Consider the following 25,222-nt stretch of genomic DNA (forward strand, 5'->3'; position numbering starts at 1 on the left):
CAGCTCAGAGCCCCCGAAACTTTAGACTCGAAGCCCCACAACTTTCCGGGAAGTGCCGCCGCTCCGGAGGGGGGTGGGGGGCGTGGACGGAAGGGGGAGCCGAGGCGGGAAGTCTGGGGGGAAGCGGCTGAGAGCCGGGGAGACTCGAACCCGCGGCGGGGGCGGTGGCGGAGTCCGCCTGTGCCTCGCGCCGCGGCGGCCCCCGCCTCCTTTCCCCGCGCCCTCCCCGCGGCCGCCGAGCCGGAGCCGGAGCCGCGCCGAGCCCGGGACTGCGCGGGGCCTCGCAGGCGGCGGCGCGCCGAGCCCAGCCGGGCCCCCTCCTCGCGACCTCCCGGCCCTGTTGCTCGGGCGCCCCCCGCGCGCGTGAGGCCGGGGCTGGGGCTCCCCCGCGGCTTCGCGGGGCGAGGAGGAAGCCGGGCCGCGCACAGCCCCCGCCGTCCCGGGGTCGTGGGGCCGGGCTCCGGGTGTTGCATGCGGGGCGGGGCGGCCGTGAGCCGGAGGCGAAGATGGAAGGCTTGACGCTGAGCGATGCGGAGCAGAAATACTACTCGGATCTCTTCTCCTACTGCGACATCGAGAGCACCAAGAAGGTGGCGGCCAACGGGCGGGTGCTGGAGCTATTCCGGGCCGCGCAGCTGCCCAACGACGTGGTCCTCCAGGTAACGCCGCCGCCCTCGCCTCTGGTCGCGTCCGGGGCTCTGCCGGCCGCCGACCGGTCGCTTCCCGGCGGCTCCGGCCTCCAGCCGCCCGCCGCCAAGGGGGTGGGAGTGGGCGCCGTTTCCAGCAGCGCCGGCCGTGGGCTTGTGCCCCCGGACTCCCCAGCTGCAGGCTGGGGCCGCAGGTGCCCGGGTGGCCCGGACTCGCGGCGCGGCCGAGGGGGAGGGGTCGCTGTTAGAGGACAAAAGTCACGCAGAGATACGGTGGGGGGTGGGGGGCGGAGGTCTGTGTATTATCGCTCAAGAACCTAAGTCCAGTATTTCTCGGCTGCCTCTCAAAATCTGTATTTTTCACAACTGGAAGAGCAACTTCAGATGAAGGATATCGGATTGTTACCATGCCTTTCTTTGAATCATAGATCGTGATATATAACATAGCTCTCCGGATCCTGCAGAGTAGTAAAGTTATCAGTATAGGTAAAATGTTTTTTAAATTCATGAATAAGCCAGCGGGCGAGGCAAAGTGGGTTTTGTAGGAATCGAAGAAGCCTTTTTCTTAAGGAAGCTGAATTCTTGGGGAGATCAAAAATTTGAATTTATAGCTAGTAGTTTGCAAGTAGATATGGAAAGAACTTGTAATTAACTATAGAACGTGTAGCTGATGTAAACTGGACAGTTTTTTGATGCACATTCGGTAACATTTAGTGGAACTTAGGGATTGGGGTTGGGAGATAAGTAAGTATTGAGCAGCTGGAAGTCAGACCTGCCTGTTTGCCTCAATCAGATCCGCAGCTCTAGAGGAGCAAGCAGAGTACATTTTAAGCTTTCTCTATCACATCTGTTTTTAAAATGGAAGGTTTCCTAGAAGTTCTTATCTAATTTATGTGGTGAACATTATTGTTACTCTGTTTAATGATTCATCGCTGCTGGTAAGAGTCTGTCCAAACAGCATATCAGGAGCAGTAAGCTTTCATCTTTGTGATGATCCAAGCCAGGTTACCCACCTCTCCAAAACCTAAAGCCGGATGCATGGGTATAATGTAGTATACCCCAGAGGGCACTGAATCAGGAGGTTTGAGGCCTGGGTCTTTGACCCCATTTTATTGTGAACTGGCAGTGTGACTTTGGGCCAGGCACTTCCACTCTTCTAGTGTAAGCGTTGCTCATCTAAAGAATGAGAGTCAGGTTTCTTCCAACAATTCTGGAAGTATAAAAATGTCCATAAAGGTCTCTGTTTTGGAAGTTAACCTGTGCATGAACTATGACCAAGTTGAAGGAGTTCTGTCCTTTTGCATAATTTTGTGTGTGTCATAATGCTTTTTAAAAAACCTTGGGAGGAAAAGTTGGGTGTCTTAGATAACGACAGCTGGGAGTCTCAAAGCCATGCTGCCATAAAGGGACAAAACGTAAATATTTTAGGCTTTGCCGGCTACTTACGGTCGAACATTCTTCTTTGTTTTTGTTTTTGCTACTCTTTAAGAAGGTGAAAGCCATTCTTAGCTCAGGAGCATACCAAACAGGGCCTGTAGTTTGCCAACCCTTGCTAAAAAGAATGGTGGTGGCAGTGTGGGGTTCTCTACTTCCTCCGATGGCTTTGGGGTTAGACTTTTAGCCAGAACGTGCTCATTAATGATATTCCCTTTTTTGTCGCAGTAACAAAACATACTTTCAAGTCATTTAGGAACTAAAATTAAGGAGAAACTTCCCAAGTTCTGTTTTAGTTTATGTTTTTGGGGAGGGGGAGCCGAAATAAACTGACATATATATATATATATATATATACACACACACACACATATATATATACGTGTGTATATATATATATATGTGTATATATATATATATTTAATTATATATATATATTTTAACTTTTAAAATGTTTTTATTTATTTTCGAGAGAGACAGAGTGTGAGCAGGGGAGGGACAGAGAGAGAGAGAGAGAGGCAGACACAGGATCTGAAGCAGGCTCGTGGGGTACGAACCCAGAAACCGTGAGATCATGACCTGAGCTGAAGTCGGACGCTTAACCGACTGAGCCACCCAGGCACCCCTAAACTGACTTGTATTTTTAATAGTGCATGAAGACTTTAGGACTTTTAATGTATTATTTAGTAGTATTTCGGATAGACAAATCAGCATTACCCTTTGCTTGAAATATGTTTAATCCAAGTTATTTTTGTGTTTTTCTCAGGTTTATTAATATTCAAAAAGAAATTTCTATTGCCTTTTTGTATAAAGAGAGGGCATAAATACCATAAATGTTCAGGATTCAGTTACAAGTCGGAAGCTGCAGGAACTTGCTGAAGCAGAACTCTTACAGTAATATATACTAAATAGTATTATGGATATCTTGAAGGCAGTTTACTTAAAAATCAGCCTAAAGTGTAAAATGTGAGCTAAAAGGGGAATTGGATTTAGTTCTTTTAAGAGAGTTTGGGATTGTCTGAAGACAGTCCTTTGTTGCTTTCTAAGTGAGATACATTTGGGTCAGCTCCTGTATATTGAGTGAGTTACTTAACTGGACTAGGTGTTGCAGGCCATCACAAGAGGAGTAAGAAGCTCTCAAGGACCTTGTAAATTACAGGGATACCCGTGTGTAACATGAAGCACCCATGTGAATACCGTAGGAGAGGTGCAGAAGAGGTTATGGTCAGGAAAGCCTTCTTGACTTGAGATGGACATTAAATTAGTATGGAGGGAGGGCAGTGGGACGGATAAGACTTTCAGACAGAAAAAAACATGACCGAAGTTGGAAAGGGGAGGAGCCTTTTCAAGAACTAGCAGATTTAAGGTTTGCTGAAGCTGCAGTATATTTGGGGGATAATGGAACATAGAGTTAGAAAGAGACCATACTGAGAAAGACCCTAAAGAAGGCAGAAGATTTCATATTTCAGTAAGCAGTGGAGACTCATTAATGGTTTTTGACCTTGGGTGGGGGGTGAGGAGGAGGCTTTGCAGTGGTCTGGAATGGATCCTGGGTGATGGGCATTCCAACCAGGGTAACAGCTGTGCAATAGGAAACAGATCTGGATGAACAGGTCTGTTACTGAAGGGCTGCTGGCTAGACACTATGTTAGGTGCTTTGTTGGATAATGTTTAATTGAGGCCAAATTATCAAGGCTGGGTGGAGAGCTTTGAACTAATTGTGAAGGTAACAGGGAGTTGTAGTGTAAGAGAAATGACTCATAAAAGCCATGCTTTACAAGGCCTTTAGATCAGTGCAGCAGGAGTTAGAGGGAAGAAGCTGGAGATGAATTTGGGAACACATTCTCTGTTGAGAATGGTGAGGAGCGAGGCCATGGTGCTCAAATGCAGGAGTGGGGGAGACACCGGGGAGGATGATTTTATCTCCCAGGGGCATTTGGCGCTGTTCGGAGACATTTTGGGTTGTCCTAACTTGTAGGGAAGGAGCAATTCTCCCGGCATCTAGCAGACAGAGGCCAGCGATGCCACTAAACATCCTACAGTGCATAGGCCAGCCCCCCAACAAAGATTTATCTAACCCCAAATGCCAGTCAGTGGTGCTGAGATCGAGACATCCTCACCTGGACTGGTGGTAACCGTGGAACAGCAAAGGAGGCTAGAACTTCATAGAAATTATGAAGGTAGATTTGATGGGCCTGGGCTACCTAGTGATATTTAGATGAGGGAAGGGTAGAGCAAGGATTATTCTTTGTTGGATTCTACTTACCGCCTAAAAAGGGGGCAGGAAGAGTCTGGTTTTAGGTAAAAGATACTGGCAATTTGACTTCTGGCATTTTGAAATGGCAATGGAAATCTTCAGGAGATATTTGGAAACTTACGGATGTTTGTCCCCACTGAGTGCTTGTTCTTACGGTGAAATTCAGATATTTGGGGTGTCTTCTCTGCTTTTCTCACCTAAGTATTTTGGGGGTAGGGGGGCAGGCAGCTTCTTACACTGTGGGCATGCATGTACACATCAGGGCTTTGATTGATGTAGTAGTTTTCAGCATTTGTTAATAAAAGTCATGAGAAGGCTGAGTCATCTGGGAGAATGAGTGTAGAAAACAAAGAACAGAGGGCCGAGAACTGAAGGGGGAAGGAGCTGGCATTTATTGAGTGCCTATTATGTTTCTTTTACTGGGCAAATCATTTTCATGTAAGAACTCATTTGATGCTTACAACAACCCTGTAAAGTGTATTATTTTTTATTTATTAACTAGGCACCTGATAGGCAGAGAAGTTAAATCATCTGTTCGTGAATAAAGCATCTCTCCTTTACCGTTATTCTTTGTTACCTTTCAGCTCTTTCTTACTTTCACTGTTCATGTGATTGGTTTGCCCATAGTTCTCCTAAAGAGTGGAGATTTAAGATAGTTTGATTTTGAGTTATGTGTGGATTTCCTTCTCTGCATGGTCAATAGTTTCATGTATGATGATGTCTTGAGACACAGCCACTTAAGAGAAATAGGAAGATTCTTGTAGTTGGTATCCTATGCACACAGACACACAATTTTATATTACTACAGCTGGCAGACATCTTAAAGTATGTTCATTACCCTGGTTTTGGAATGGTAGAGTCAGTCCTGTTCTGAGTTGAAAGGTTTGTTTTGGGGGGTGCCTGGGTGACTCGGTTGGTTGAGCGTCCCACCCTTGGTTTTGGCTCAGGTCATGATCTCATGGTTTGTGAGATTGAGCCCCTCGTTGGGCTCTGTGCTGAAAACTCAGGGCCAGCTTTGGAGTCTCTCACCCTCTCTCTCTGCCCCTCCCCTGCTCACAGGAGCTCTCACTCTCTCAAAATAAGTAAATAAACTTTTTTTTTTTTTTTTTTTTAAAGAAAGGTTCGTTTTTGGAGACGGTCAGTAGACAAAGTGAATGAGCTACAGCTTTATAGAATTATGCTCAACAACAGAGAGGAACAGGACTGGGTGGAGAAAAATTTGGTTCATAGGATATAATCATGAGGAGTTTTGCTCTTTGCTGAGCAAAAAAAATTCATTGACTTGAAAATCACCTTATCTAGAAATAATTTATTTTATTTTTTAAAGACGAGGGAAAGTATGCTACCACACTAATCAGTATGTTTTCTTAGCTTTTACTTGGAGCCCCTACTTTGGGAAATGTTTTAAAACTACATACAAGTTTTCAGTGCGTAATAGTTTGAGAAAAGGTTCTAGTATTAATGGTTCTTTTATTGAAGGTTCTAACCAGTGTATCCCTATTAATGAAGCTGAAGAAATGTCTTAGATCATTTGTGTTGAGCAACATCTTGGTAGAATATTTGAGTAACACATTAATTTAATGGGTGAAAATGACAACCGTGACACATAAACCATTTTGCTTTTCTCTTGAAATGTGTTCAATTATAAGATTTATTCATTAGTGATAGTATTAAAGTAAGGGAAGAGAGCCTCATTTGTTCACTGAAAGTTATAAACTTAATACAATAAATGTCAGGTTTGTTGTTCTGGAGCAGTGATTTCTTTTTCATTTGTAATTTCTGGATCATTGAAACAGTTACAACAAACTACAAAAACAGTCTTGCCTTAATCAGACACTTTCCTATATACAGCTGAAAAGCATACTGTTTGTGACAGAAGTGACACTTAATGGTTTTCTGTAGTATCCTATTTGCTTTTTAAATTTGTTTTTCCTATATCATTGCTAGTTTTAGCCTTTTCTTTTTCCTTTTAAATGAATAGCTCAGAGTTAGTGTCTTAGTATTTTGGGAATTCATGCTAAGCATTTTGATGGAGCTGTGGAAGAGCATACAGGCCGGTATAAGGAGCTCTAAACACGGGAGGCAAGTTCCAGTCCTGTCTGTAGCCAGCCTTGTGACCTTGAACAGATCACTTAATGTCTGGATTTTCTTTCTCAGCCTGAAGAGGTTGGATTGGGTTTTTCTTTTCTTTTTTTTAAATGGTTGTTTATTTATTTTGAGAGAGCATGAGCTGGTGGCACTCACGAGGCTGAAGAAGAGAGAATTTTAAGCAGTCTCCACCCTCAGCGTGGAGCCTGTCCCTGTCCCTGTCCCTGTCCCGGTCCCGGAGGCTCTGCCTCCCAACTGTGAGATCATGACCTGAGCCGGAAATCAAGAGTCCCAACGCTTAATCGACTCAGCACTGCTGGATTGGGTTTTTCAAAGAAACGTGTTAGAGTGTTGAAATGGCCACTGTGTCCAGCCACACCCTTAAGAACATAGTGCACAGTCCTGAAATTAGTTGTCCACTGTTTTAACAGTAGAATTGATTTCTTTTACAAGTTTTGGAGATTTGATGAGGAGAATCTCAGCCTGGAATGCTGAAGGGACTTTGTGTACATGAGGGAACTGCTGAAAAGTTTGTAAGGTCCCTAGATATTTGGCCAGTGAGAATTTGAAATGGGTGATAAAACTTGGCATTTATCACCTTTTGCCTCATATAGGTTTCATTGTCTGTAGCCTTTCCTGTGATATAGATGCATCTTCATTCATCTTTTCCCTCCTTTACCTCTATAAAAGAATCTACGGGGGCACTTGGGTGACTCAGTCGGTTGGGCATCTGACTTCAGCTCAGATCATGATCTCACAGCTTGGGAGTTTGAACCCCCCGTCGGGCTCTGCTGACAGCTCAGAGTCTGAAGCCTGCTTCGGATTCTGTGTCTCCCTCTCTCTCTCTCTGCCCCTCCCCCACTGGCACTCTGTTTCTCTCTCTGTCAAAAATAAACATTAAAAGAAAATAATCTCGTCTGATCAGTTGCATATATATGTGTGACATAAAAATCAGGATGTAATAAGTTCAGCTCAGAAATCTTTTTTTAAATTCATACCATACACTAAGTTTCATTGAAATTTGGTAAATAGGACTTCGGCCTTTAAAAAAAAATACTGTATCTTTTCTTCGTTTTGTTTCAAGAATTGACTTTATGCTGAATTTGAATCTACCTTCTTAAATGATGAAGCCAGAATTTATAAGATCATGTAGCTCCTACCTCTTTTGGGTTGTGGATTCCTTTGAAATGCTGGTGCACCTACACGACATCTGTCTAAAAAATACAATCACACAAAATTTTGCATGTAATTTGAGGTTGCTAGCCTTCCTCCAATTTAGTCAGGCTCATCCCATGGACATCTATGTTAAGAAAGTTTTGAGGACGGGCAGACAGGCCTGTGAAATGCCAAACATAATGTTTGTCTTAAGTCAGTTTCGTATGTTTTCATGAATACTTCTTAATGGCTACTATTTATATTCAGGGTGTATATATATATATATATAACAGTGGTAAAAAATCAGGAATTTTTCTTGCCTTCATGGATTATGCTAATGTTAAAAAGGAAAAGAACCGTGTATAGTTAATACAGAATCACTGCCAACTTGGGGACCTACTTAGTTGTAAGGGAAGGTTCCTCTGAGGAGAAATGGATGGAGATAAGGGAGCGAGAATGAGATGTTTCACATGGAGGGAAAGCATGGGAAGGGCCTGAAGTTTGAAGAGCTTAATGTGTTTGAGGAAGTGAGAAGCTGGAGCCCTTGGGCAGGGGGAGAACATGGCAGGGACCACACACTGCAGGGCCTTGTACCCAGCGGTAAGGGGTTTGGATTTTAAATATGCGAAGTTTCTGTTAAGGGAGTAGCATCATCTATATTGTTGGGTTTTTTTTTTTTAATTTTTTTTTTTGTTAACGTTTATTTATCTTTGAGAGAAAGAGACAGAGTGGGAGTGGGAGAGGGGCCGAGAGAGAGGGAGACACAGAATTAGAAGCAGGCTCCAGGCTCTGAGCTGTCAGCACAGAGCCCGATGGGGGGCTCAAACTCACGAGTGGTGAGATCATGACCTGTGTTGAAGTTGGACACCCAACTGACTGAGCCACCCAGGCGCCCCTAGCTGTATTGTTTTTTCAAGATTCTCCTGCTGTGTAGAGCGAAGAGCAAACAGAAACAGATTGGCCAGTGGATATGCAGTAGCTCAGATGGGAGATGATGGGAGATGACCGTGGCTTAACAGTAGTGCGGTGGCAGTGGATGGAGAGGAGTGGACATAGTGGAGATACTTTGAGGTGGTAAAAATAGGAGGACATGATAATGGATTGGATATGGAACATAAGGGAGAAGGAAGAACTCAGAAATGTTGCGGGAAGTCACTATTCTTACGGTTGGGAGAGGAATGGGTTCTGGGGGGCGGGTGGTTTGGTGTGTGGTGGAAAGGTAGTCGTGAATTCAGGAGGGTTTTTTTGTTTTTTTTGTTGTTGTTGTCCTAGGCTCTTAGAATGCTGCGAGATTGTCAGGGGTGCCTCTACCAGAGGGGATTGAAGATATTTGGCTTGCAGATGTCCATTTGAAGATTATCAATGACACTTAAAAGCCAAGAACGTAGATGAAATCAGGAAGGAAGAGAAGGAAGAGATGGCAGGGAGGAAAGAAAAAAGACTGACTAGAAATGCAAAGAACCCTGAGGAATGCAGTACATTTCTAAGTTGGGTAAACTGGAAGGCCGCTAGGAAGGAAGCTAAGAAGGACAGTCAGAGAGTGGTTGTAGGGAAATTGGGAACGTATATTGGACCATGCCATGGATGCCAAGCAATGCAAGTATTGGAGGAAAAGAATAGTTAACTGTGTTGAGTTTGGTTGGCTGAGAAGTTGGGAAGATGTGGGCAGAAATATGGCCATTGGATTTGGCAGCCTAGAGGTCATCGGTAACTTTGATGAGCCAATTTCATGGACTGGTAGAGATGGAAACTAGATTTGAGTGACTTGAGGGATACCCGATGGCCCAGGAATTAGAGACAGAGTGTATAGATAGTGTTTGAAAGCTGTTTGCAGGTGAAAGGAAAACAGACGTGGGGTAGAAGCTAGAGGTGTATGAGGATATACAGGAAGTCTTCCTTCCTTCCTTCCTTCCTTCCTTCCTTCCTTCCTTCCTTCCTTCCTTCCTTCCTTCCTTTCTTAGTATAAAACATACTGCAGCATGATTTTAGTTGTTAGGATAAAAAGGGAAGAAAGGAAGATGAAGGAAGCGTTGAAAAAGCAAGATTGTTCAGGAGCCCAACTGCACAGAGAATGGACTTAAAAGAAAAGGGATCCCTTCCTCAATTTTGAAAGGGGGGAAGAAGGAAGAACATGGATGTAGAGACAAGTAGGTACATAGATTCAGTGCAGGAGAATTCTGATGTTCCAGCCTAATAGTTTCTACGTGTTTTACATACTGAGGCAAAAATAACAGTTTAGTAGTGGGAACAATCTGAATGTGAAAGAAACAAAAAATCTACTTACAGTAGCATCGGAAAGAATACATACTTAGGAATAAATTTAACAAAAGATGAGGTGCCTGGCTAGTTCAGTTGGTAAAGCATGCAACTCTTGATCTTGGGGTTGTATGCTCGAGCCCCACATTGGATGTAGAGATTACTTAAAAATAAAATCTTGGGGCATCTGGGTGGCTTAGTGAGTTAAGCATCTAACTTGATTGTGGCTCAGGTCATGATCCCAGGATTGTGGGATTGAGCCCCATGTTGGGCTCTGTGCCGAGTTGAGCATGGAGCCTGCTTGGGATTCTCTCTCTCCCTCTGCCCCTCTCCCTTGTTTGCACGTGTTCTCTCTCAAAATAAATAAATAAATAAATAAATAAATAATAAAAATAAGTAAAAATAAAATCTCAATCTCTCTCTCTCTTTCTCTCTCTTTTTTGTTAAAGAATCACTGGGCACCGGGTCGGTTCATTCAGTTAACCAGCTGACTCTTGGTTTCAGCTCAGGTCATGATCTCACAGTCTGTGAGTTGTAGCCCTGCCTCGAGCTCTGTGCTAACAGTGTGGAGCCTGCTTGGGATTCTCTCCCTCTCACTATCCCTCCCTACTGTGCTTGTGCATGTTTTCTCTCTGTCTCTCAAAATAAGTAAATGATATTAAAAAAAAAAAAACAAAAACCCAAGATTTTTATACTACAAAATATTACTAAGAGTTATTAAAGATTTAGGGGCACCTGGGTGGCTCAGCCAGTTGAGCGTCCAACTCTTTGCCCCAGGTCATGATCCCTGGATCTGCTTAAGATTCTTTCTTTCCCTCTGCCCCTCTCCCCGACTCGTGCACTCTTTTTCTCTAAAAAAAAAAAAAAAAAAAGATTAAAGATTTAAATAAATGTTTTAAAGTTGTATTTATTTTGAGAGAGAGCACACACACATGCATGAACGGGATAGGGGTAGAGAGAGAGAATCCTAAGCAGGCTCCATGTTCAGCATGGAGCCAATCACAGGGCTCGATCTCACAACTGTGAGATCATGACCTGAGTCGAAATCAAGAGTTAGAGAGGCTTACCTTGACTGAACCACCCAGGTGGCTGAAGATTTAAATAAATGGAGAGACAGTCTGTTCATAGATTGGAAGATTGGATGTTGTTAAGAGGACAGTGGTTCCCAAACTGACCTATAGATTCAACCAGATCCCTATCAAAATCCTAGTAGGCATTTTTGTAGAAATTGTCAAGCAGATCCTAAAATTTATAGGGAAATGTAAAGGACCTAGAATAGCCAAAACAAAGGAAATAGAAGATTTGCCCTACCTAATTTTAAAACTTACTTTAATTTACATTAGTCAAGACAGTGATTGGCATAAGACTAAGCATGATAATTAATAGAACAGAAATGAGAGTCCGGAAATGAACCCTTAGCATTTATGATCACCTGATTATTAAAAAAGTATCAGGACAGTTTGATGAGGGAAGGATAGTCTTTTCAACCAATGGTGCTTCGATACCCATATGTTTAAAAAATGGACTTGGATGTATGGTTGTGTATACTTCACACCATACACAAAAATTATCTCAAAATAATCATAGACGTAATTGTAAAATCTCCAAACTATAAAAATTCTAGGAGACGCTGGAGAAAATCTTTATGATCTTGTGTCAGGAATAGTTCTTAGATGACACCAAAAGCGTGAATTGTAAAAGAAAATACAAATTGGACTTCATTAAAATGTTTAAAAACTTTATCACTCCAGAGGATATTTAAGAAAGTAAAAAGATGCAGACTGGCAGAAAATAGTTACGTCTTACAAACATAGTATAGGTCTTTAATCTAGAACATATAAAGAAATTTTACAAGTCAGTTATAAAGAAAAAAACCCAATTAAAAATGAGCAAAAGACTTTAATAGATATTTCACCAAAGGAGAAAATATAAATGGCCAAGAAGCATATGAAAAGATGTTCAGTGTTGTTAGTCATTAAGGAAATGCTGATTAAACCACAATGATATGTTGTCACACACCCACTCGAAGGGCTGTAATTAAAAAGACTGACATTACATGGTATTGTGGAGAAACTGGAACCCTTCTACACTGTTCTTCGAAATGTAAGTGGTACAGCCATTTTGGAAAACAGTTTGGCTCTTCCTTAAAAAGTTAAACAAGCTTATCAAATGAATCAGTAATTCCACTAACAAGACCTACCCCAAAGAAATGAAAATGTGTGCACATAAAGAATTGCAAATGTCTCTTAAGAGCATTATTCACAACAGTCAGAAATTGGAAAACAATCCAGCTGTGCATCAAATGATGAAGGGATAAACAAAATATGGTATATTCATATGATGGAGTACGATTCTGATAGGAAAAAATTGCTGGTAAATACTACAACAAAGGTGAATGTCAAAAACATTGTAAGTGATAGAAGCCAGATACAAAAGGGTACATATTATGTGTTTGCATTTATATGAAATGTCTAGAAAAGACATATCTATACAGAAAGAACAGTGGTTACCTGAGGCCAGGGTAGGAGTGGAGACACTAGAGGAAAACATTTGGGGCGATAGTAAAGGTCTAACTTTGGATTGTGGTGATGCTGTACAGCTGTGTACATTTTCTTAAGATTCAATGAATCGTATGCTCACCTGGGCTAACTTTATGGTATATAAATTATACCTCAAACTGTAAACTTTTTTGAAGATGGTTTTGCAGGGTAGGGTAATATGTATGAAATAGTCATCTTGGAGAATGTGAAAGGTGAGTGCTGTGGAGAATAAAGGACCCTCTACTGTGTGTATAATATAGTTCTAATTACAAAACCTCAACATCGCTTATATAATGTGGCGTTTGTTAAGGACCTTCTGTTTTGGACGTGATATGAAAAGTGATACATTGATAATTTTTATGTGTAGAAGAGATTGCCATATGAAGATTCATTACAGCCAAGTATATTTACATGAAGCACCAGGATGATAATTCGGGCTTACATTTACTCACTGCTTCTGCGTGCTGGCTCTGCACGCCTTATCTGGTATTCGATTTTTTATATGTACTTTATTTAATAGATTTAGAAGCGGCTGAAAAGTTGTGATTTAGAGCGAATTGAGACCAGTTTCTATCTGTTGACTTTAGGTTGTATGCTGAATTTATACACACTTAACTAAGATATCGTAGTTTTTTGGAAAATTGCAGAAACATAATGCCTCAAAGATAGCGTGAGTTTGAAATAATCATGCCTGGTAAGTAGTGATTTGATGGAATAGTAGTTTTATTTTTTTTTAATTTTATGTATGTATGTATGTATGTATGTATTTGGAATAGTAGTTTTAATCTGTAGGAAGGACTGCTTCCAGTTGTCGTCTTCTATTGGAGTAATCACTGTCACGATCATTAATCTTTTTGTAGCTAAAAGCATCTACTGTTACTCCGAAGCACTGATTTGGCATCTTTGTGTTTCTAAATTATTGTATCCAGTGTGAGTTTGCATAAGTACATAGATCTGGAACCGAGTCCTCACAGTTATACAGTATTAATATGCTCCTTTGTATAAAAAATAGCTGCTAATGCTACTGATCTAAGAGAGATCTTTGCTTCCTGTCCATGGATTATGTCAAATGTTGTATGTGGAAATAGAAATATCTATATCCTTGACAAATCATTGTCTGTAAACTAAGGATTATTGATTTGTATCTCATTTATGACTAGAAGGATCAGAGGTATGTTTAAACTAGAGTGTTTGTTTATATTATATTTTTTAATAGTTAACTTAGAAGAGTTCATATTTTTTCTAGAGCACTTAATTATATTCCATAGAAAAGTTTTTCATTATAACACCCTTATAATGTTGTGTCAACAAGTATTGAGTCCTGTGTAGTCAGAATAGCCTGGACTTTGGAATGTGACAGTTCCACACTGGAATGTTCACTTGATGCTTATTAGCTCTCTTGCCCTGAACAAGTAACTGAACTTCTCTTAAAGACTCCCACTTCCTCGATTGTAGACTGGGGATAATACCAGATAATGCCAGAAGTTTTCATAATACCAAACCGAAATGAAGTGTAAACATCTAGCAGAGTGCCTGGTTCTAAGAGGGTGATCACATAAGTTTCGTTCAGTCAAACTCTGCTTATATGAGAAAACTCCCAATTTATAGGATCTTGTCTTTAATAGTAAAAATCTCTCCGTATTTCTTCCAACCTAGATTTATGCCTTTTGTTATTTTTGTTGCACGAAATTAATAATACTGCCCCCAATCCTTTGATCCTATCAGTAACGCCCCTTGTTTCACCATTTTACTCTGTAATTGGAGGATTTGTTCTTCTGAAGTGAAGTATACCACCAAAAGACTATAATAAAGGATGATTTTAAGGTTTTGATCTTATGTAGCTTGCAGAATGATTATAGCCATTAACAGAAATAAAGAAGTGAGGAGGATTGCGTAGTTTTGTGGGGAGACATTGTGCTGAAGTTTGGATGTGCTGGGTGAGATGCCATGTTAGTCCGTCTGTGTAGCAAGATTCGTGGGCATTTCAAAGCTCGAGAGTCGCAGCTTGGTGGCTTTAAAGCTTGTGCGGACCTGATGGTGATTTCTGACTGAGGCCGTTCACTAAACATGAGGATTGCAAACTTCATTATATCTGAAACGTTCTTTTGCAATAAATGGTAAATTGCACTTTTGTCATAGCGATTTTGTCACAGATTTTGTCATAGGTGTTCTCGCTTAAGTTCTCAGAGTTTTTGTGACATTTTTTTTGAGACCGTTAGGAAAGCAAGGTGGATGTGGAAGTATTATATTTGCCTGAAATTAGTCTAGCCTCCATAAAGTTGAACCTTCGATGTTAAACCCAGAAGCATTTGCATATTTAATGTAAGAGATTTTAGTTCGTAAGCGGTCCCCAGAGACATCCGCATGTAGTGTGATTGCATTTTGGCTGAGGAATGCTATCAGTATCTCACTGCAGCTTCCTGATTCTTACTTCACACAAGATCTCGTTTAATCCTTACAGTAAGCCTGCCAGGTATGGGTATTCAAATGTATGCTTTTAGGATACTCTAGAATTAGTGAGTTCTTGAAGATTTGTGGACAAATTCCTTGAAAGTCACTTACCCTGTAGCATTGCTATACCATTTTGCGGCGGGGGGGGGGGGGGGGGGATAGATCTGTTGAATTCTGTCCATATATTCAAAATACTTATTTCCTGTTTAATATCCTATAATTACATTATCATTAACTCAACAATCACTATATAACACCTATCATCACCAACATATGCACCCAGAGCACGGAGTATGTAGAGATGAGGGAAAGATAGTTGGTTCCTGCCCTTTCTGTTAAGCTCCAATGGTCTAGCACAGTAACTGTGCCTATCAGGTTCATGACCATATCCCAGACACATTTTTGGTAGTTACATGTTGGCTGAATGTTGAATGAGTGAGCATGAATTTATCTTTTTTTTCCCCAAAAGTATGTATGCTTATCACTAACTTTAATAGATACTATAATAATAATAATAATAACAACAACAATAATAACAGTAATAACAAATGTTGTTGTGTAGTACCTAATGTGTGCCAGCTACTGTTATCTTTATTTATTTATTTAAACATTTTGTTTTTTGTTTGTTCAAGAGAGAGCGCGCACGCGCATGCACGTGTACCAGTGGGGGAGGGGCAGAGAGAAGGAGAGACAGAATCCCAAGCAGGTGGGGCCCAAACTCACAAGCTACGAAATGATGATCTGAATTGAGATCAGGAGTCGGATGTTTAACTGACTGTACCACCCAGGTGCCCCTACTGTCCCTCTTTTTAAAATGAAGACTCAGAGGGGATAAGTAACTTCTCCAAGATCATACAGCTAGTAAATGGTAGAGTTGGGATTTAAGTCGTCCCTTTTTTAACCACTACGTTCTACTTCCTAAGTATTATATGAGTAATACTTAATATCCTACTTCTATGCTTCTGTCTTTGCCCTCTAGCATATCTAAAATACTCTAAATTCCCAAAGAAGAACTTTAAAATTACTTGACATTTCCAGACCTTGTTGAGACGCCCATACCTGCGTGCAGGTTGCCCGTAGTGCTGGGAGTCCTGTTAGAATCTAACAGCTAGAAGACCTCTTTACCTGTATCATCCAGGCACATGGCTTCCAACATTGTGTAAATAAAACTTAAAAATACTTTCTTCTACGTTTATTTAGATGGCACTGATTATTTTCAGCTAAGTATATTAATTTTATTAAAGGGATAAAGTTAAAAACTATTTTTATGTAAAACTTTTATTTAAAGACTAAGAATATTCTGATAGATTGTTAAGCTGAGCACTTCTATTTGCCGAAGCAAAGTTAGTTAAGATCTCCTCTAGGAAATCTGGGTAACATTCATTCATTTGGCTTTTTTGAGGGCCTGCTTAGCTCCAGAGGATTGAAACTTGGAAGAAAGTTCATGGAAACATGGTTTGGATCTGCTTAGCATAGAGGTGGCAGCTTATGCCATAGGTATGAAGAAGATCAGACAGGATGACTTTGTTGAGTGAAAGAAAGAGGAAGCCTGAGGTGGCTTGGGACGTTGGAGGAAAATGAACAGAGAGGCAAGGAAAGAAAGCGTGTCCTGGAAAGAGTAGTCTGTCACATGCCACAAAACTCAATATTGGGTTTCAGGGAGGTGTTAAGAGTGGAAGTCAGATTTCTTGCTGACAAGTTAGTATATTGCTTTCAAAAAACATTTTTTTAGGGGCGCCTGGGTGGCTCAGTTGGTTGAGCCTCCCAACTTCAGCTCAGGTCACGATCTCACCGTCTGTGAGTTCGAGCCCTGCGTCGGGCTCTGGGCTGATGGCTCAGAGCCTGGAGCCTGCTTCAGATTCTGTGTCTCCGTCTCTCTCTGCCCCTCCCCCGTTCATGCTCTGTCTCTCTCTGTCTCAAAAATAAATAAACGTTTAAAAAAATTAAAAAAAAAAACATTTTTTTAAATTTGTTTTAAAGTTTGCTTTTTTTTTTTTTTTTTTTTTTTTTTTTTTTTTTTTGAGAGAGGGAGAGAGAGCACTTGAGTGTGAGTTGGGGAGGGGCAGAGAGAGAATCCCAAGCTCTGTACTGTCAGCATGGAGCCCAATGCGGGCTTGAACCAACAAACTTGAGATCATGACCTGAATTTGAAACCAAGAGTGGGATGCTTAATCAAGACTGAGCCACACAGGTGCCCCTCAAAAATATTTTTTAATTTAGACTTTTGGTTAACTCCTACTAGATTTTTTTTTTTTTTTAACATTCTCCCCATTGTTATTGAGGTTTTACTTTCTCTTCCGTGGTATTCAAAACAAATCCTTCTCATGATGAGTTCATTTCTGTATTGAGATATTTCCCAACTACATTTTTAAAGCCCTTTGGTTTCCTTTATAATTTTTGTCGCAGACATAATATTTATTTAAATAATCTCTGAATCATCAAGAACATCTCTGCAATGCTGTATTGTTTTCCATGGAATTAGAAATGTATTTGAAATAATAATTTAAAAACTTTATAATATACCACTTTTGTTTTGCTTGAGTTTGACATCCTGCTTCTTACTTTTTCCTGATCGTCGCGACAAGATGACCCTCATCTGTAATTTTCCTACACTGTTCTGTATGTTTGCACTTCTGTAACACTTGTGCTTTTAGCCTCCTGTTCTTATGTAGATCTTTTCCTTGATAGGTAGACACCCAAAACCTACTGGACTGGTTAATTGGCACTTCCCATCTTCATCCCTCCTCAGTAGGTTGATGGGTCCTAGTGTAACCTCTTCATTTTATCATGCTCCTTTAAAAATTCCAAAAGACGATGTATGAGCCCCTTTGAACAATATGAAACCTCTAAGACAAGATTGTATAGATCTTTCAGTTGGACCGTGAGTACGCTAGTTAATATTTTTGAAGTTGTTAAGTGACTCGTCAGATACAGTGATCATGCATACTAGTAACTTTTCCTTAAGGTGCTGTCTCTCAAGGCTGTTCTGTTAATTTTTTTAAAAGGTAATTAGGGTTCACTTTAGTAGTGAACTCATGAGTTTCTCTGCCCTTCAGAGGTACAATTTCTAATTCTTGAACTTGAAAGTAAGCAGGAAGTGGTAGGCAATCTAAATAAGGAAACAGGTCAGTAGTTACTAATTTAATTTAGTTGACACTTAGGGAGGGAAAGCGTAGCACTCTCATAAAATGCCCAGCAACAACAGAGAGAGCTATCAAATCTGAGGAGTCCTGTCTACCAGTCTTAAAAATACCTACCAGCTCACCCCTGCATCTTGCAGTCTTGTTTCTGCTTATTCTCCTAACGTGGACTTTGTGTTCCCACCCAGCAAATCTGTTTTCTGTCTCTCACAGTTACTTGTTCTTTATCGGTTTCTTTTCATCATGCTCCTTTCTTCATCTGCAGCACCTCCCCCAGCTTGCATCCTCCCCCTTTTTCAGAACACGACAGCTTTTGTAGGCTTTGGAAATCTAATTTGAACAACCTCACCCTCATTCTGAGACTTTTCATTTGTCTCCCCCCTCCATACTTGTGTGTGTGTCTTGCACTAGATTGCTTTTTGTAAGCAAACTGAATGAAATTCAGGTTTCTTTCTCTTCATGACCTCTTGATGTCTAGAGCAGCAAAAGCACGTAGTAGATGTTTAGAAAACATAGCCAGCTTATTAGGGCAAGTCGTTGCTTAGCCCTGCCTCTTGCTGTGCGTTCATAGATGTGATTGGGATGATGAATTAAGGCGATTCTGGATCGCTCACTCAGCAAAGTAACAAGTGGGGGTGGTGAAGCTTGTAGCCCTGGATGTTCCTCTGCCAGCGCTATGGATACTCTCTCTCCCACCGCAGCCAACATTCTGGGCATGAGAAGAGAAGAGGAGGCAGCAAGAACAGGAACAAATAGCACAGAATTCTTGGAGCTCTGACTTTGGTGGTTTGCTGACTGACATTGCCAGTTCCCCCTTCTTCCCTTTCAGAACCCTCGCCCTCCTCCCCCATTTCTTTTTTTATAGCAGAGTGACTGTAAGTTTACAGACGAACATAACTAAGAGTTTGTTGGCAACTAAAATAAATTATGGTAGAATCTGGGTATCTTGGCATCACGGCATATATTGTCTTTCATAAAATGTAATAAAGCACCACTTCTGTCGAGTTCCAGCGTACCTGGCTGAAAGGAGAAGACCACAGACCCGTTAAAGATGAGGGTGTGAGGCACCCCATGTGATGTCACACAAGGATAGCATATTCCCAAGCAGAGGCCATTGAGACTTGTGCCATGTCAGAATGACAGGTTATACCATTTGTCATGGCCTGTATAAATCTCACAGGAATAATAGAAATTGCTGATGTGAAACCTTGGAAATATAAGAGCCTACTGTTTTCTGCGCCTTCCTGCAAAGGCTAAGGATTTTAATAGCCAGAGGAAGGGAGTTTATGGTTGACTTTTCTGTTAGTACCCACAGTTTTGAACCCCTAGGGTTAGCAGTCTTCTTCCCTCATCACATTTCGGCAGATTCTCCGCTAGGACTTGATTCTGGAGTGAATCCAAACTTAGTGTTTCTCATTTGCATGTAACAAATGACCAGAGGGGCATTGTCATAGTTACTACTTGGGTTGTATCGTGGCTGTTTTGTGCATAGTGCTCTTTTTTGCTTCCTGTATTATTCATTTGACCCTGCACACCCATCTAGCTGCCTTCCCTATTTTTCTTCTTCCTTTTGCTGCCAAATAACAGATGACCCAGATTTCCTCTCTGCTGAGTATACTCTCCTTACCTACTAGTAATCTAACTTTTGTACTACCCCCTCTCCTGCATCCTTTTGAAAAAGGATATTCTTAAAGTTCACTTTTATCCTGGTCACCAGATTCTTAGGACCTTACCTTGTTTTACCATTTCCCTTGCATTTGACACCGAATGACTTCTTGGTGGATATTGTTGTTTGGGTTTTTTTGCTCCTATGATCCTAAATTCTGTTATTATATGTCTTTAGCATCCTTTCTTCCTAGTGTCTCTTTCTCTTGTTCAGAATTAGCTTTGACTCCTCCTTTCCTTATGTCCAACCTGTGAGATCCTTCAGATTTTCTTTCTTTGAAAGGTTCCAGCTAATCATTCTTTCCTGTCTTTTGCGTTACCCACCTGAGCTCTTACCACCTTGTTGCTGAACTACTGCAGTAGCCTCAATTTAAACTAGCTTTTGTGTAGTTGTTAAAGAACAGATAAATGAATTTCTAAAAAATTTCATGATACTCTACAAAAATGTTCAGTAAAAATTAGTCGTATTCAGAGCCCTCACCTTGAGCTCTGTCCAGTTTGCTACCTAGTCACCGCTACAATCTTTGCTTTGACCTGTGCCCCCCCCCCCCCCCCATTAGGATGCCCATCTTGTGTAGACTTTCCAAAACTTGTCCGTGCTTTAAGGTCCAGTTCAGGCTTGCTTCCCCCCACCCCCCCCACCCCCAATAAATATTTTCAACCCATAGTAGTCCCTGTAATCCTTACAGTATCAAGTCCTAAGTATGTAGCATCTGTCACGGGCCAGGCATTGAGCTGTTTGACATATGATCACTTATAAACAGGCATTGTTTCTGTTTTACAGCCGAGAAACCTGGGGCTCCAGAGGTTACATGCTCAGCATGAGCCAGGATTCGAATCTAGCTCCATGTGATGACAAAACTTTGTGTTCAAGACACCCAGCCATTTTGATGTGTAAAATGACGGCCTTCTGTAGTGGCTTATCTTTTTCAGTTCTGTGTTATGCTCACAACTAGGCTAGAAGTTCCTTGAGAACAGGGGATGTGTGTTAGAACTTTGTGTGCTTCCCGCGGCCCACTGTGTACTGTGAACACTGTATGGAGTACCTTAGAGGAGAACATTTTGATGAGGTGTTCCTGTCGTGCTGCTAATTACAATAACCAGTCTGCCTCCTTTTTGGTGTGAGCATTCTCCAAACCACGAGTAGGGAAAAGACTGCAGGCGTGGCTGCATATTTGAATTAAGGGAGGCAGTAGAACAGCCTTAGGATTTGTTTCCCGAAGTGTGGGATATGTACCCAGCAGGGTGTGAAAGCACACAGTAAGAAAGCTGTAACCTGTTCAGTTGTTTCACAAAATGGATAAAGGAGAAATTGTACTTTGATACTAGTAAGTTTTTAACACCTTCCTAACACGTTACTCTCTTCGTAAAGAACAGGTAGGCCTTGATGTGGTAGCCACGAGCATATTTTGCAGATAATGGTATTTAGCTGAAATTAAATAGCAGTTTTGTTTTCCTTGAACTTATTATAGTTTTTATCTTCTATTTATTTCATGCGATACTTATTTTTTATTTATATTCTGATACAAGTTCCTTTTAAAATATATCTATTAGCTTAAGTGTCGTGATGTAAAGAAGACATGTTAGGAACATAACAGCACAAGTGGCCTGTGGACATGGCAGAATTTGTGAAGGAGGTGTGCAGATGTCTCAAGTTTAAGAGATGGTGGCATAATGGAAAAAGCCAGACTTTAGGGTTTCACAAAGCTAGGTTCATATTTTGGCCCTGCTGATTTTTAGTCTGTAACCTTGGGCAAAAACTTTCTCTTTGCCTATTTTGATTTGTAAAATGAAGATAACAATACTCCCTTTTTTATGTTTATTTTTGAGAGTAGTAGAGAGTGCAGGAGGGAGGGGCGGGGGGGGGGGGGGATCTGAAGCAGGCTCCATTCCAGCAGCAGAGAGCCGAAAGCAACGAAAGCAACGCGGGGCTGGAACACACGAATCGAATCAGGAGGTCATGACCTGAGCCAAAGTCAGATGCTTAACTGACTGAGCCACCCAGGCGCCCCACCAGTGCCTTCTTTTTAGGGTTATTTGAGGTTGTTTGATAAACCTCAAACAGCCCAGATAAATAGTAGTTTTTTATCATTATCAGTTTTGTTTATAATTTATTTCCTCATTTAGTCAACTAAAAATCTTTGATAGAATTGTAAAGGCACTGTTTAATTCTTAGGATATCTTACTCTCAAGCAAGTACTTAACTACTGTGGGCCTTCGTTTCTCTGGACATTAGTTTTTTCATCTGCATATTGGAAATAATATAGCACTTGCCTTATAGGATTGTTTTGAGGACTAAATTAATTGCTAAAATGCCTAGAATAGTGCCTGGTACTTGGAGCAGTGCTGTATAGCCGTTAGCTACTACTGTTAATACTTCCTTAGAAAGGATGTAGCTTTTTCGGAACTCCTAAGAATTTTTTTCTTTGTTCTTATCATTCTGATGTGGGGATGGAAGGTGTTTTGTGAACTTGTATATGTTAATTAAACACCTGCTGAGTATAAAGCATTGTTGCACTGAGATCATGATAAACTGGCAAGGAAGAATAAGGAGGCCTTCTGCAAAACTAGTCTGAGCTACCTGTACCCTAAAGTTACTATAGCATGCAGTTAAACTCAACAGAAGATTTAATGAACTCCAGAGAATTGAGGGGACTGACGTTGAATCATTATGAATTTCTGGTATGTTATAGCATTTTCTAATTAAGTAAAATGCCACAGGACATTTGATATTGATATATATAATTTACTAGCATTTCTTTACAGTAGTGCCATGGATTCATATTAGTTCCATGGTTACATTTGCTACTATTCTTGTTCTTCAGTTTTTATCTATTTTGTAAAATATACCTGGTTTTACGACAAGTAGCAGTTTTTATTCTGTGGATTAGTTAGGTACCTAAGATGTTGGTTGTAAAACAAATATGGAAAGCCAAATCATTTCCCTATTTTTCTTGAGTAATTTAATTGGTACTCCTCTGATACAGGGGGAAATTGACCCTAAGACAATATAAAATTAGAGTGCAGAAAGTTTTCATTATCAAATATTTAATACAAAAATATGATAAAACACTCATTCACAGAAATACTGATGCTTGAATTTCACACCAGATATTGTTCGTTTAGAGCTAGATTTACAGGACAGGGTTTTAGCAAGTCACGTAATTATTTCCACTTAAATCCCCAATTCAAACAGTGAATTTATTAACTCCTTATATTTTTGCTTTTCATAACAATTCATATTTAAATACATATCTGTGTCATTTTTTAAAGGTGGCACATAGCTAGTAATCTATTTGATATCTTGGCAGAAACAGATTTTTAAAAATTAAATGTTTTCAGAGGGTACTTTGTGTTGTAATTATAGATTTGATAGGAAATTTGCATTCAGAGAAATAATATTTCCACTAAGAAGGGATTTTAGAGGTAGAATCCAAACCTTTCTTTTGTTTTGGAGGAAAGTTGAGATATCTTGTGTAACTTACCTGTTTTCACATAACAAACACTTATCAAAACTTGATTCTTTGGCCTACCCACCAAAACCCAAAAACTCTTGTTTTTATGATATAATATAACATAGTAAAGCTCTGGTATAATTCACCTTATTATGTGAATTTACCACTGGGCAGACGTGATCGCTTAAAAAATACTGTAGTGGTTAAGAGCATTGGTTTCCATCCAAGTTCTGTTAATTTGCTGTGTGTCAGTTTCCTCATCTGTAAAACTGTACCTGCCTCATAAGTTGTTAGGATGATTATATGAGTTAATGTGTTACTGAGCTTGGATTGGTACCTGACATACTGTGTGTACACTATTAATGTTAGCTTATCATAATCCTCATCATTATTGTTGTCATCCTTATCCTATAATAACCTGCAGTAGCGCATAGCACAGGTTAGACCACTATCCTGAGTGAATGAACTGTTTCTCTTTATCACAAGTAACAGTAAGTTCCCAGGCCCGTGTTTGCTGATGCCTGACCGACCGCTGGTAAAGAAGAATATGTACTGGTGCTTAGCCCTGTTCATTTGGACTCTGCTCACGGACTGCAGACACTTTAGATCGCGGCTGTATTCTGTGGGTTTAGGAAGAATCACGCCCCCAGGAAAGGAGCAATAGTAGTAACAGAGTGCGTAGATAAGGGCATTCTGTGGGGCCCCCAGCCTCCCCACTTAATTTAACCTCTCTGTGCTTTAGTTTTCGCGTATGTAAAATAGGGGTGAAAGGCCCTGTCCTTCAGGAATAAAAGTTCCCTCTGCGGAGACTGAATGAGCTAATTTGTAAAGCGCTTAGACTGACATCTGGTCTACAGTGTTCAAATGTTTTGACTTTTATTGTATTTTTAAAATTTGACAAATTAGGAGTTACTGTGGCTCCAGAATAGTCCACTAGGCCTCCATGTAATAAAACAGGGGTTTGATTACTATTAACAATTCCTAAAAAATATTATTCCTCAATCAGAAATAAATATTGGGGCGCCTGGGTGGCTCAGTTGATTGAGCGTCTGACTTAGGCTAGGGTCATAATCTCACAGTCCATGAGTTCAAGCCCCACATCAGGCCCTGTGCTGACAGCTCAGAGCCTGGAGCCTGCTTCGGATTCTGTGTCTCCCTCTCTCACACTCTCTGCCCTCCTCCTGCTTGCACTCTGTCTCTCTCTCAAAAATAAATAAACATTTAAAAAAAAATTTTTTTTAAGAAATATTTAATATGGCATATTTAAGGAAACAGGGTATAAGTGTTGGCCTTTTTTGTCGCCTTATGTATCTTACTCGTTAAATAGGATCATTTGTCTTTAAAGGTGTTTTAGAAGGGCAGTTATAAGCCTGGGTTTGCTTGTGACAATCTGGCTTATACCTCTTGTCCAGGTATAATTATAAATAGTATCCCCTTTCACTCTGGCAAATGTCCCAGGTTGGATGTACATTTTATGGTCACTCTAAGTATATTTACTGTCCGGATTTATTTTACCAGACTATCCTCATGCCCCAATAATATTTTCTAAAGGCACAAACTACTGTTTAAAGCTTAAGTTTGAGATGGTTTGTGGGATTTTTCAAACCACATTTGCATTTTTTGTTGTTTTTCTTCTTATTTTTACTCTGTATTTTTTTATTTTTTAAAGTTTATTTTTTGGTTAATGTAGAAGATACAAAAAAATCATTATTTTAATTGGGAATTTGGGACTTGAACTACCAACCAACTTTGTAGGCAGTCATACTGTTTTTCATATCAGGGTCTTTGTGTTTAAGGCTGTCAGAAGTGTTTTATTTGTTTAGATAACTAATGACTGTGATACTGATTATAAGCTGTAAAATATTTATTGGTCTATGTGTACTACTCTAATCATAGTAGATTGCTAACGGGAGTTTATATGGCCCAAAGCAAGTAAGATTTGTAGTTAAAGAGTTAGGAGTCAGATATTGCTAAAAAGGATGAATTTCTTTAATTTCCTACACTATCCAGAAGTTCAAGTTAAGAAATTCCATGCAATTTAAAAATCTACCTCAGTCCTCTTTTGTGTTGACCATTTATTTAAGTCAACACATTCTTTATGGTTCCTTTCTTTAGCAAGTAGAATAAAATCTGC

The 25,222-nt window shown here is 40.5% G+C and overlaps 1 protein-coding gene across 7 annotated transcripts in view; it reads left to right on the forward strand.

Annotated features, from left to right (window-relative positions):
• Positions 1 to 386: 386 nt before the first annotated feature.
• Positions 387 to 25,222, forward strand: part of REPS1 (RALBP1 associated Eps domain containing 1) — an 87,890-nt gene continuing 63,054 nt past the window's right edge. For 5 of the 7 annotated variants that reach the window (XM_019420426.2, XM_019420428.2, XM_019420431.2 and 2 more), the window contains exon 1: positions 391 to 659. In XM_019420426.2, coding sequence (XP_019275971.1) covers positions 507 to 659 — 153 coding nt within the window. In that variant the 5' untranslated portion in view covers positions 391 to 506. Of the gene's footprint in view, positions 660 to 25,222 lie in introns of all 7 variants that reach the window. The other 2 variants (XM_019420433.2, XM_019420429.2) reach the window with 2 other exon arrangements.

The sequence above is a fragment of the Panthera pardus genome, unplaced genomic scaffold (genome assembly GCF_024362965.1).
Source record: "Panthera pardus isolate Hobbes unplaced genomic scaffold, ASM2436296v1 HiC_scaffold_17, whole genome shotgun sequence".
NCBI classification, from domain to species: domain Eukaryota; kingdom Metazoa; phylum Chordata; class Mammalia; order Carnivora; family Felidae; genus Panthera; species Panthera pardus.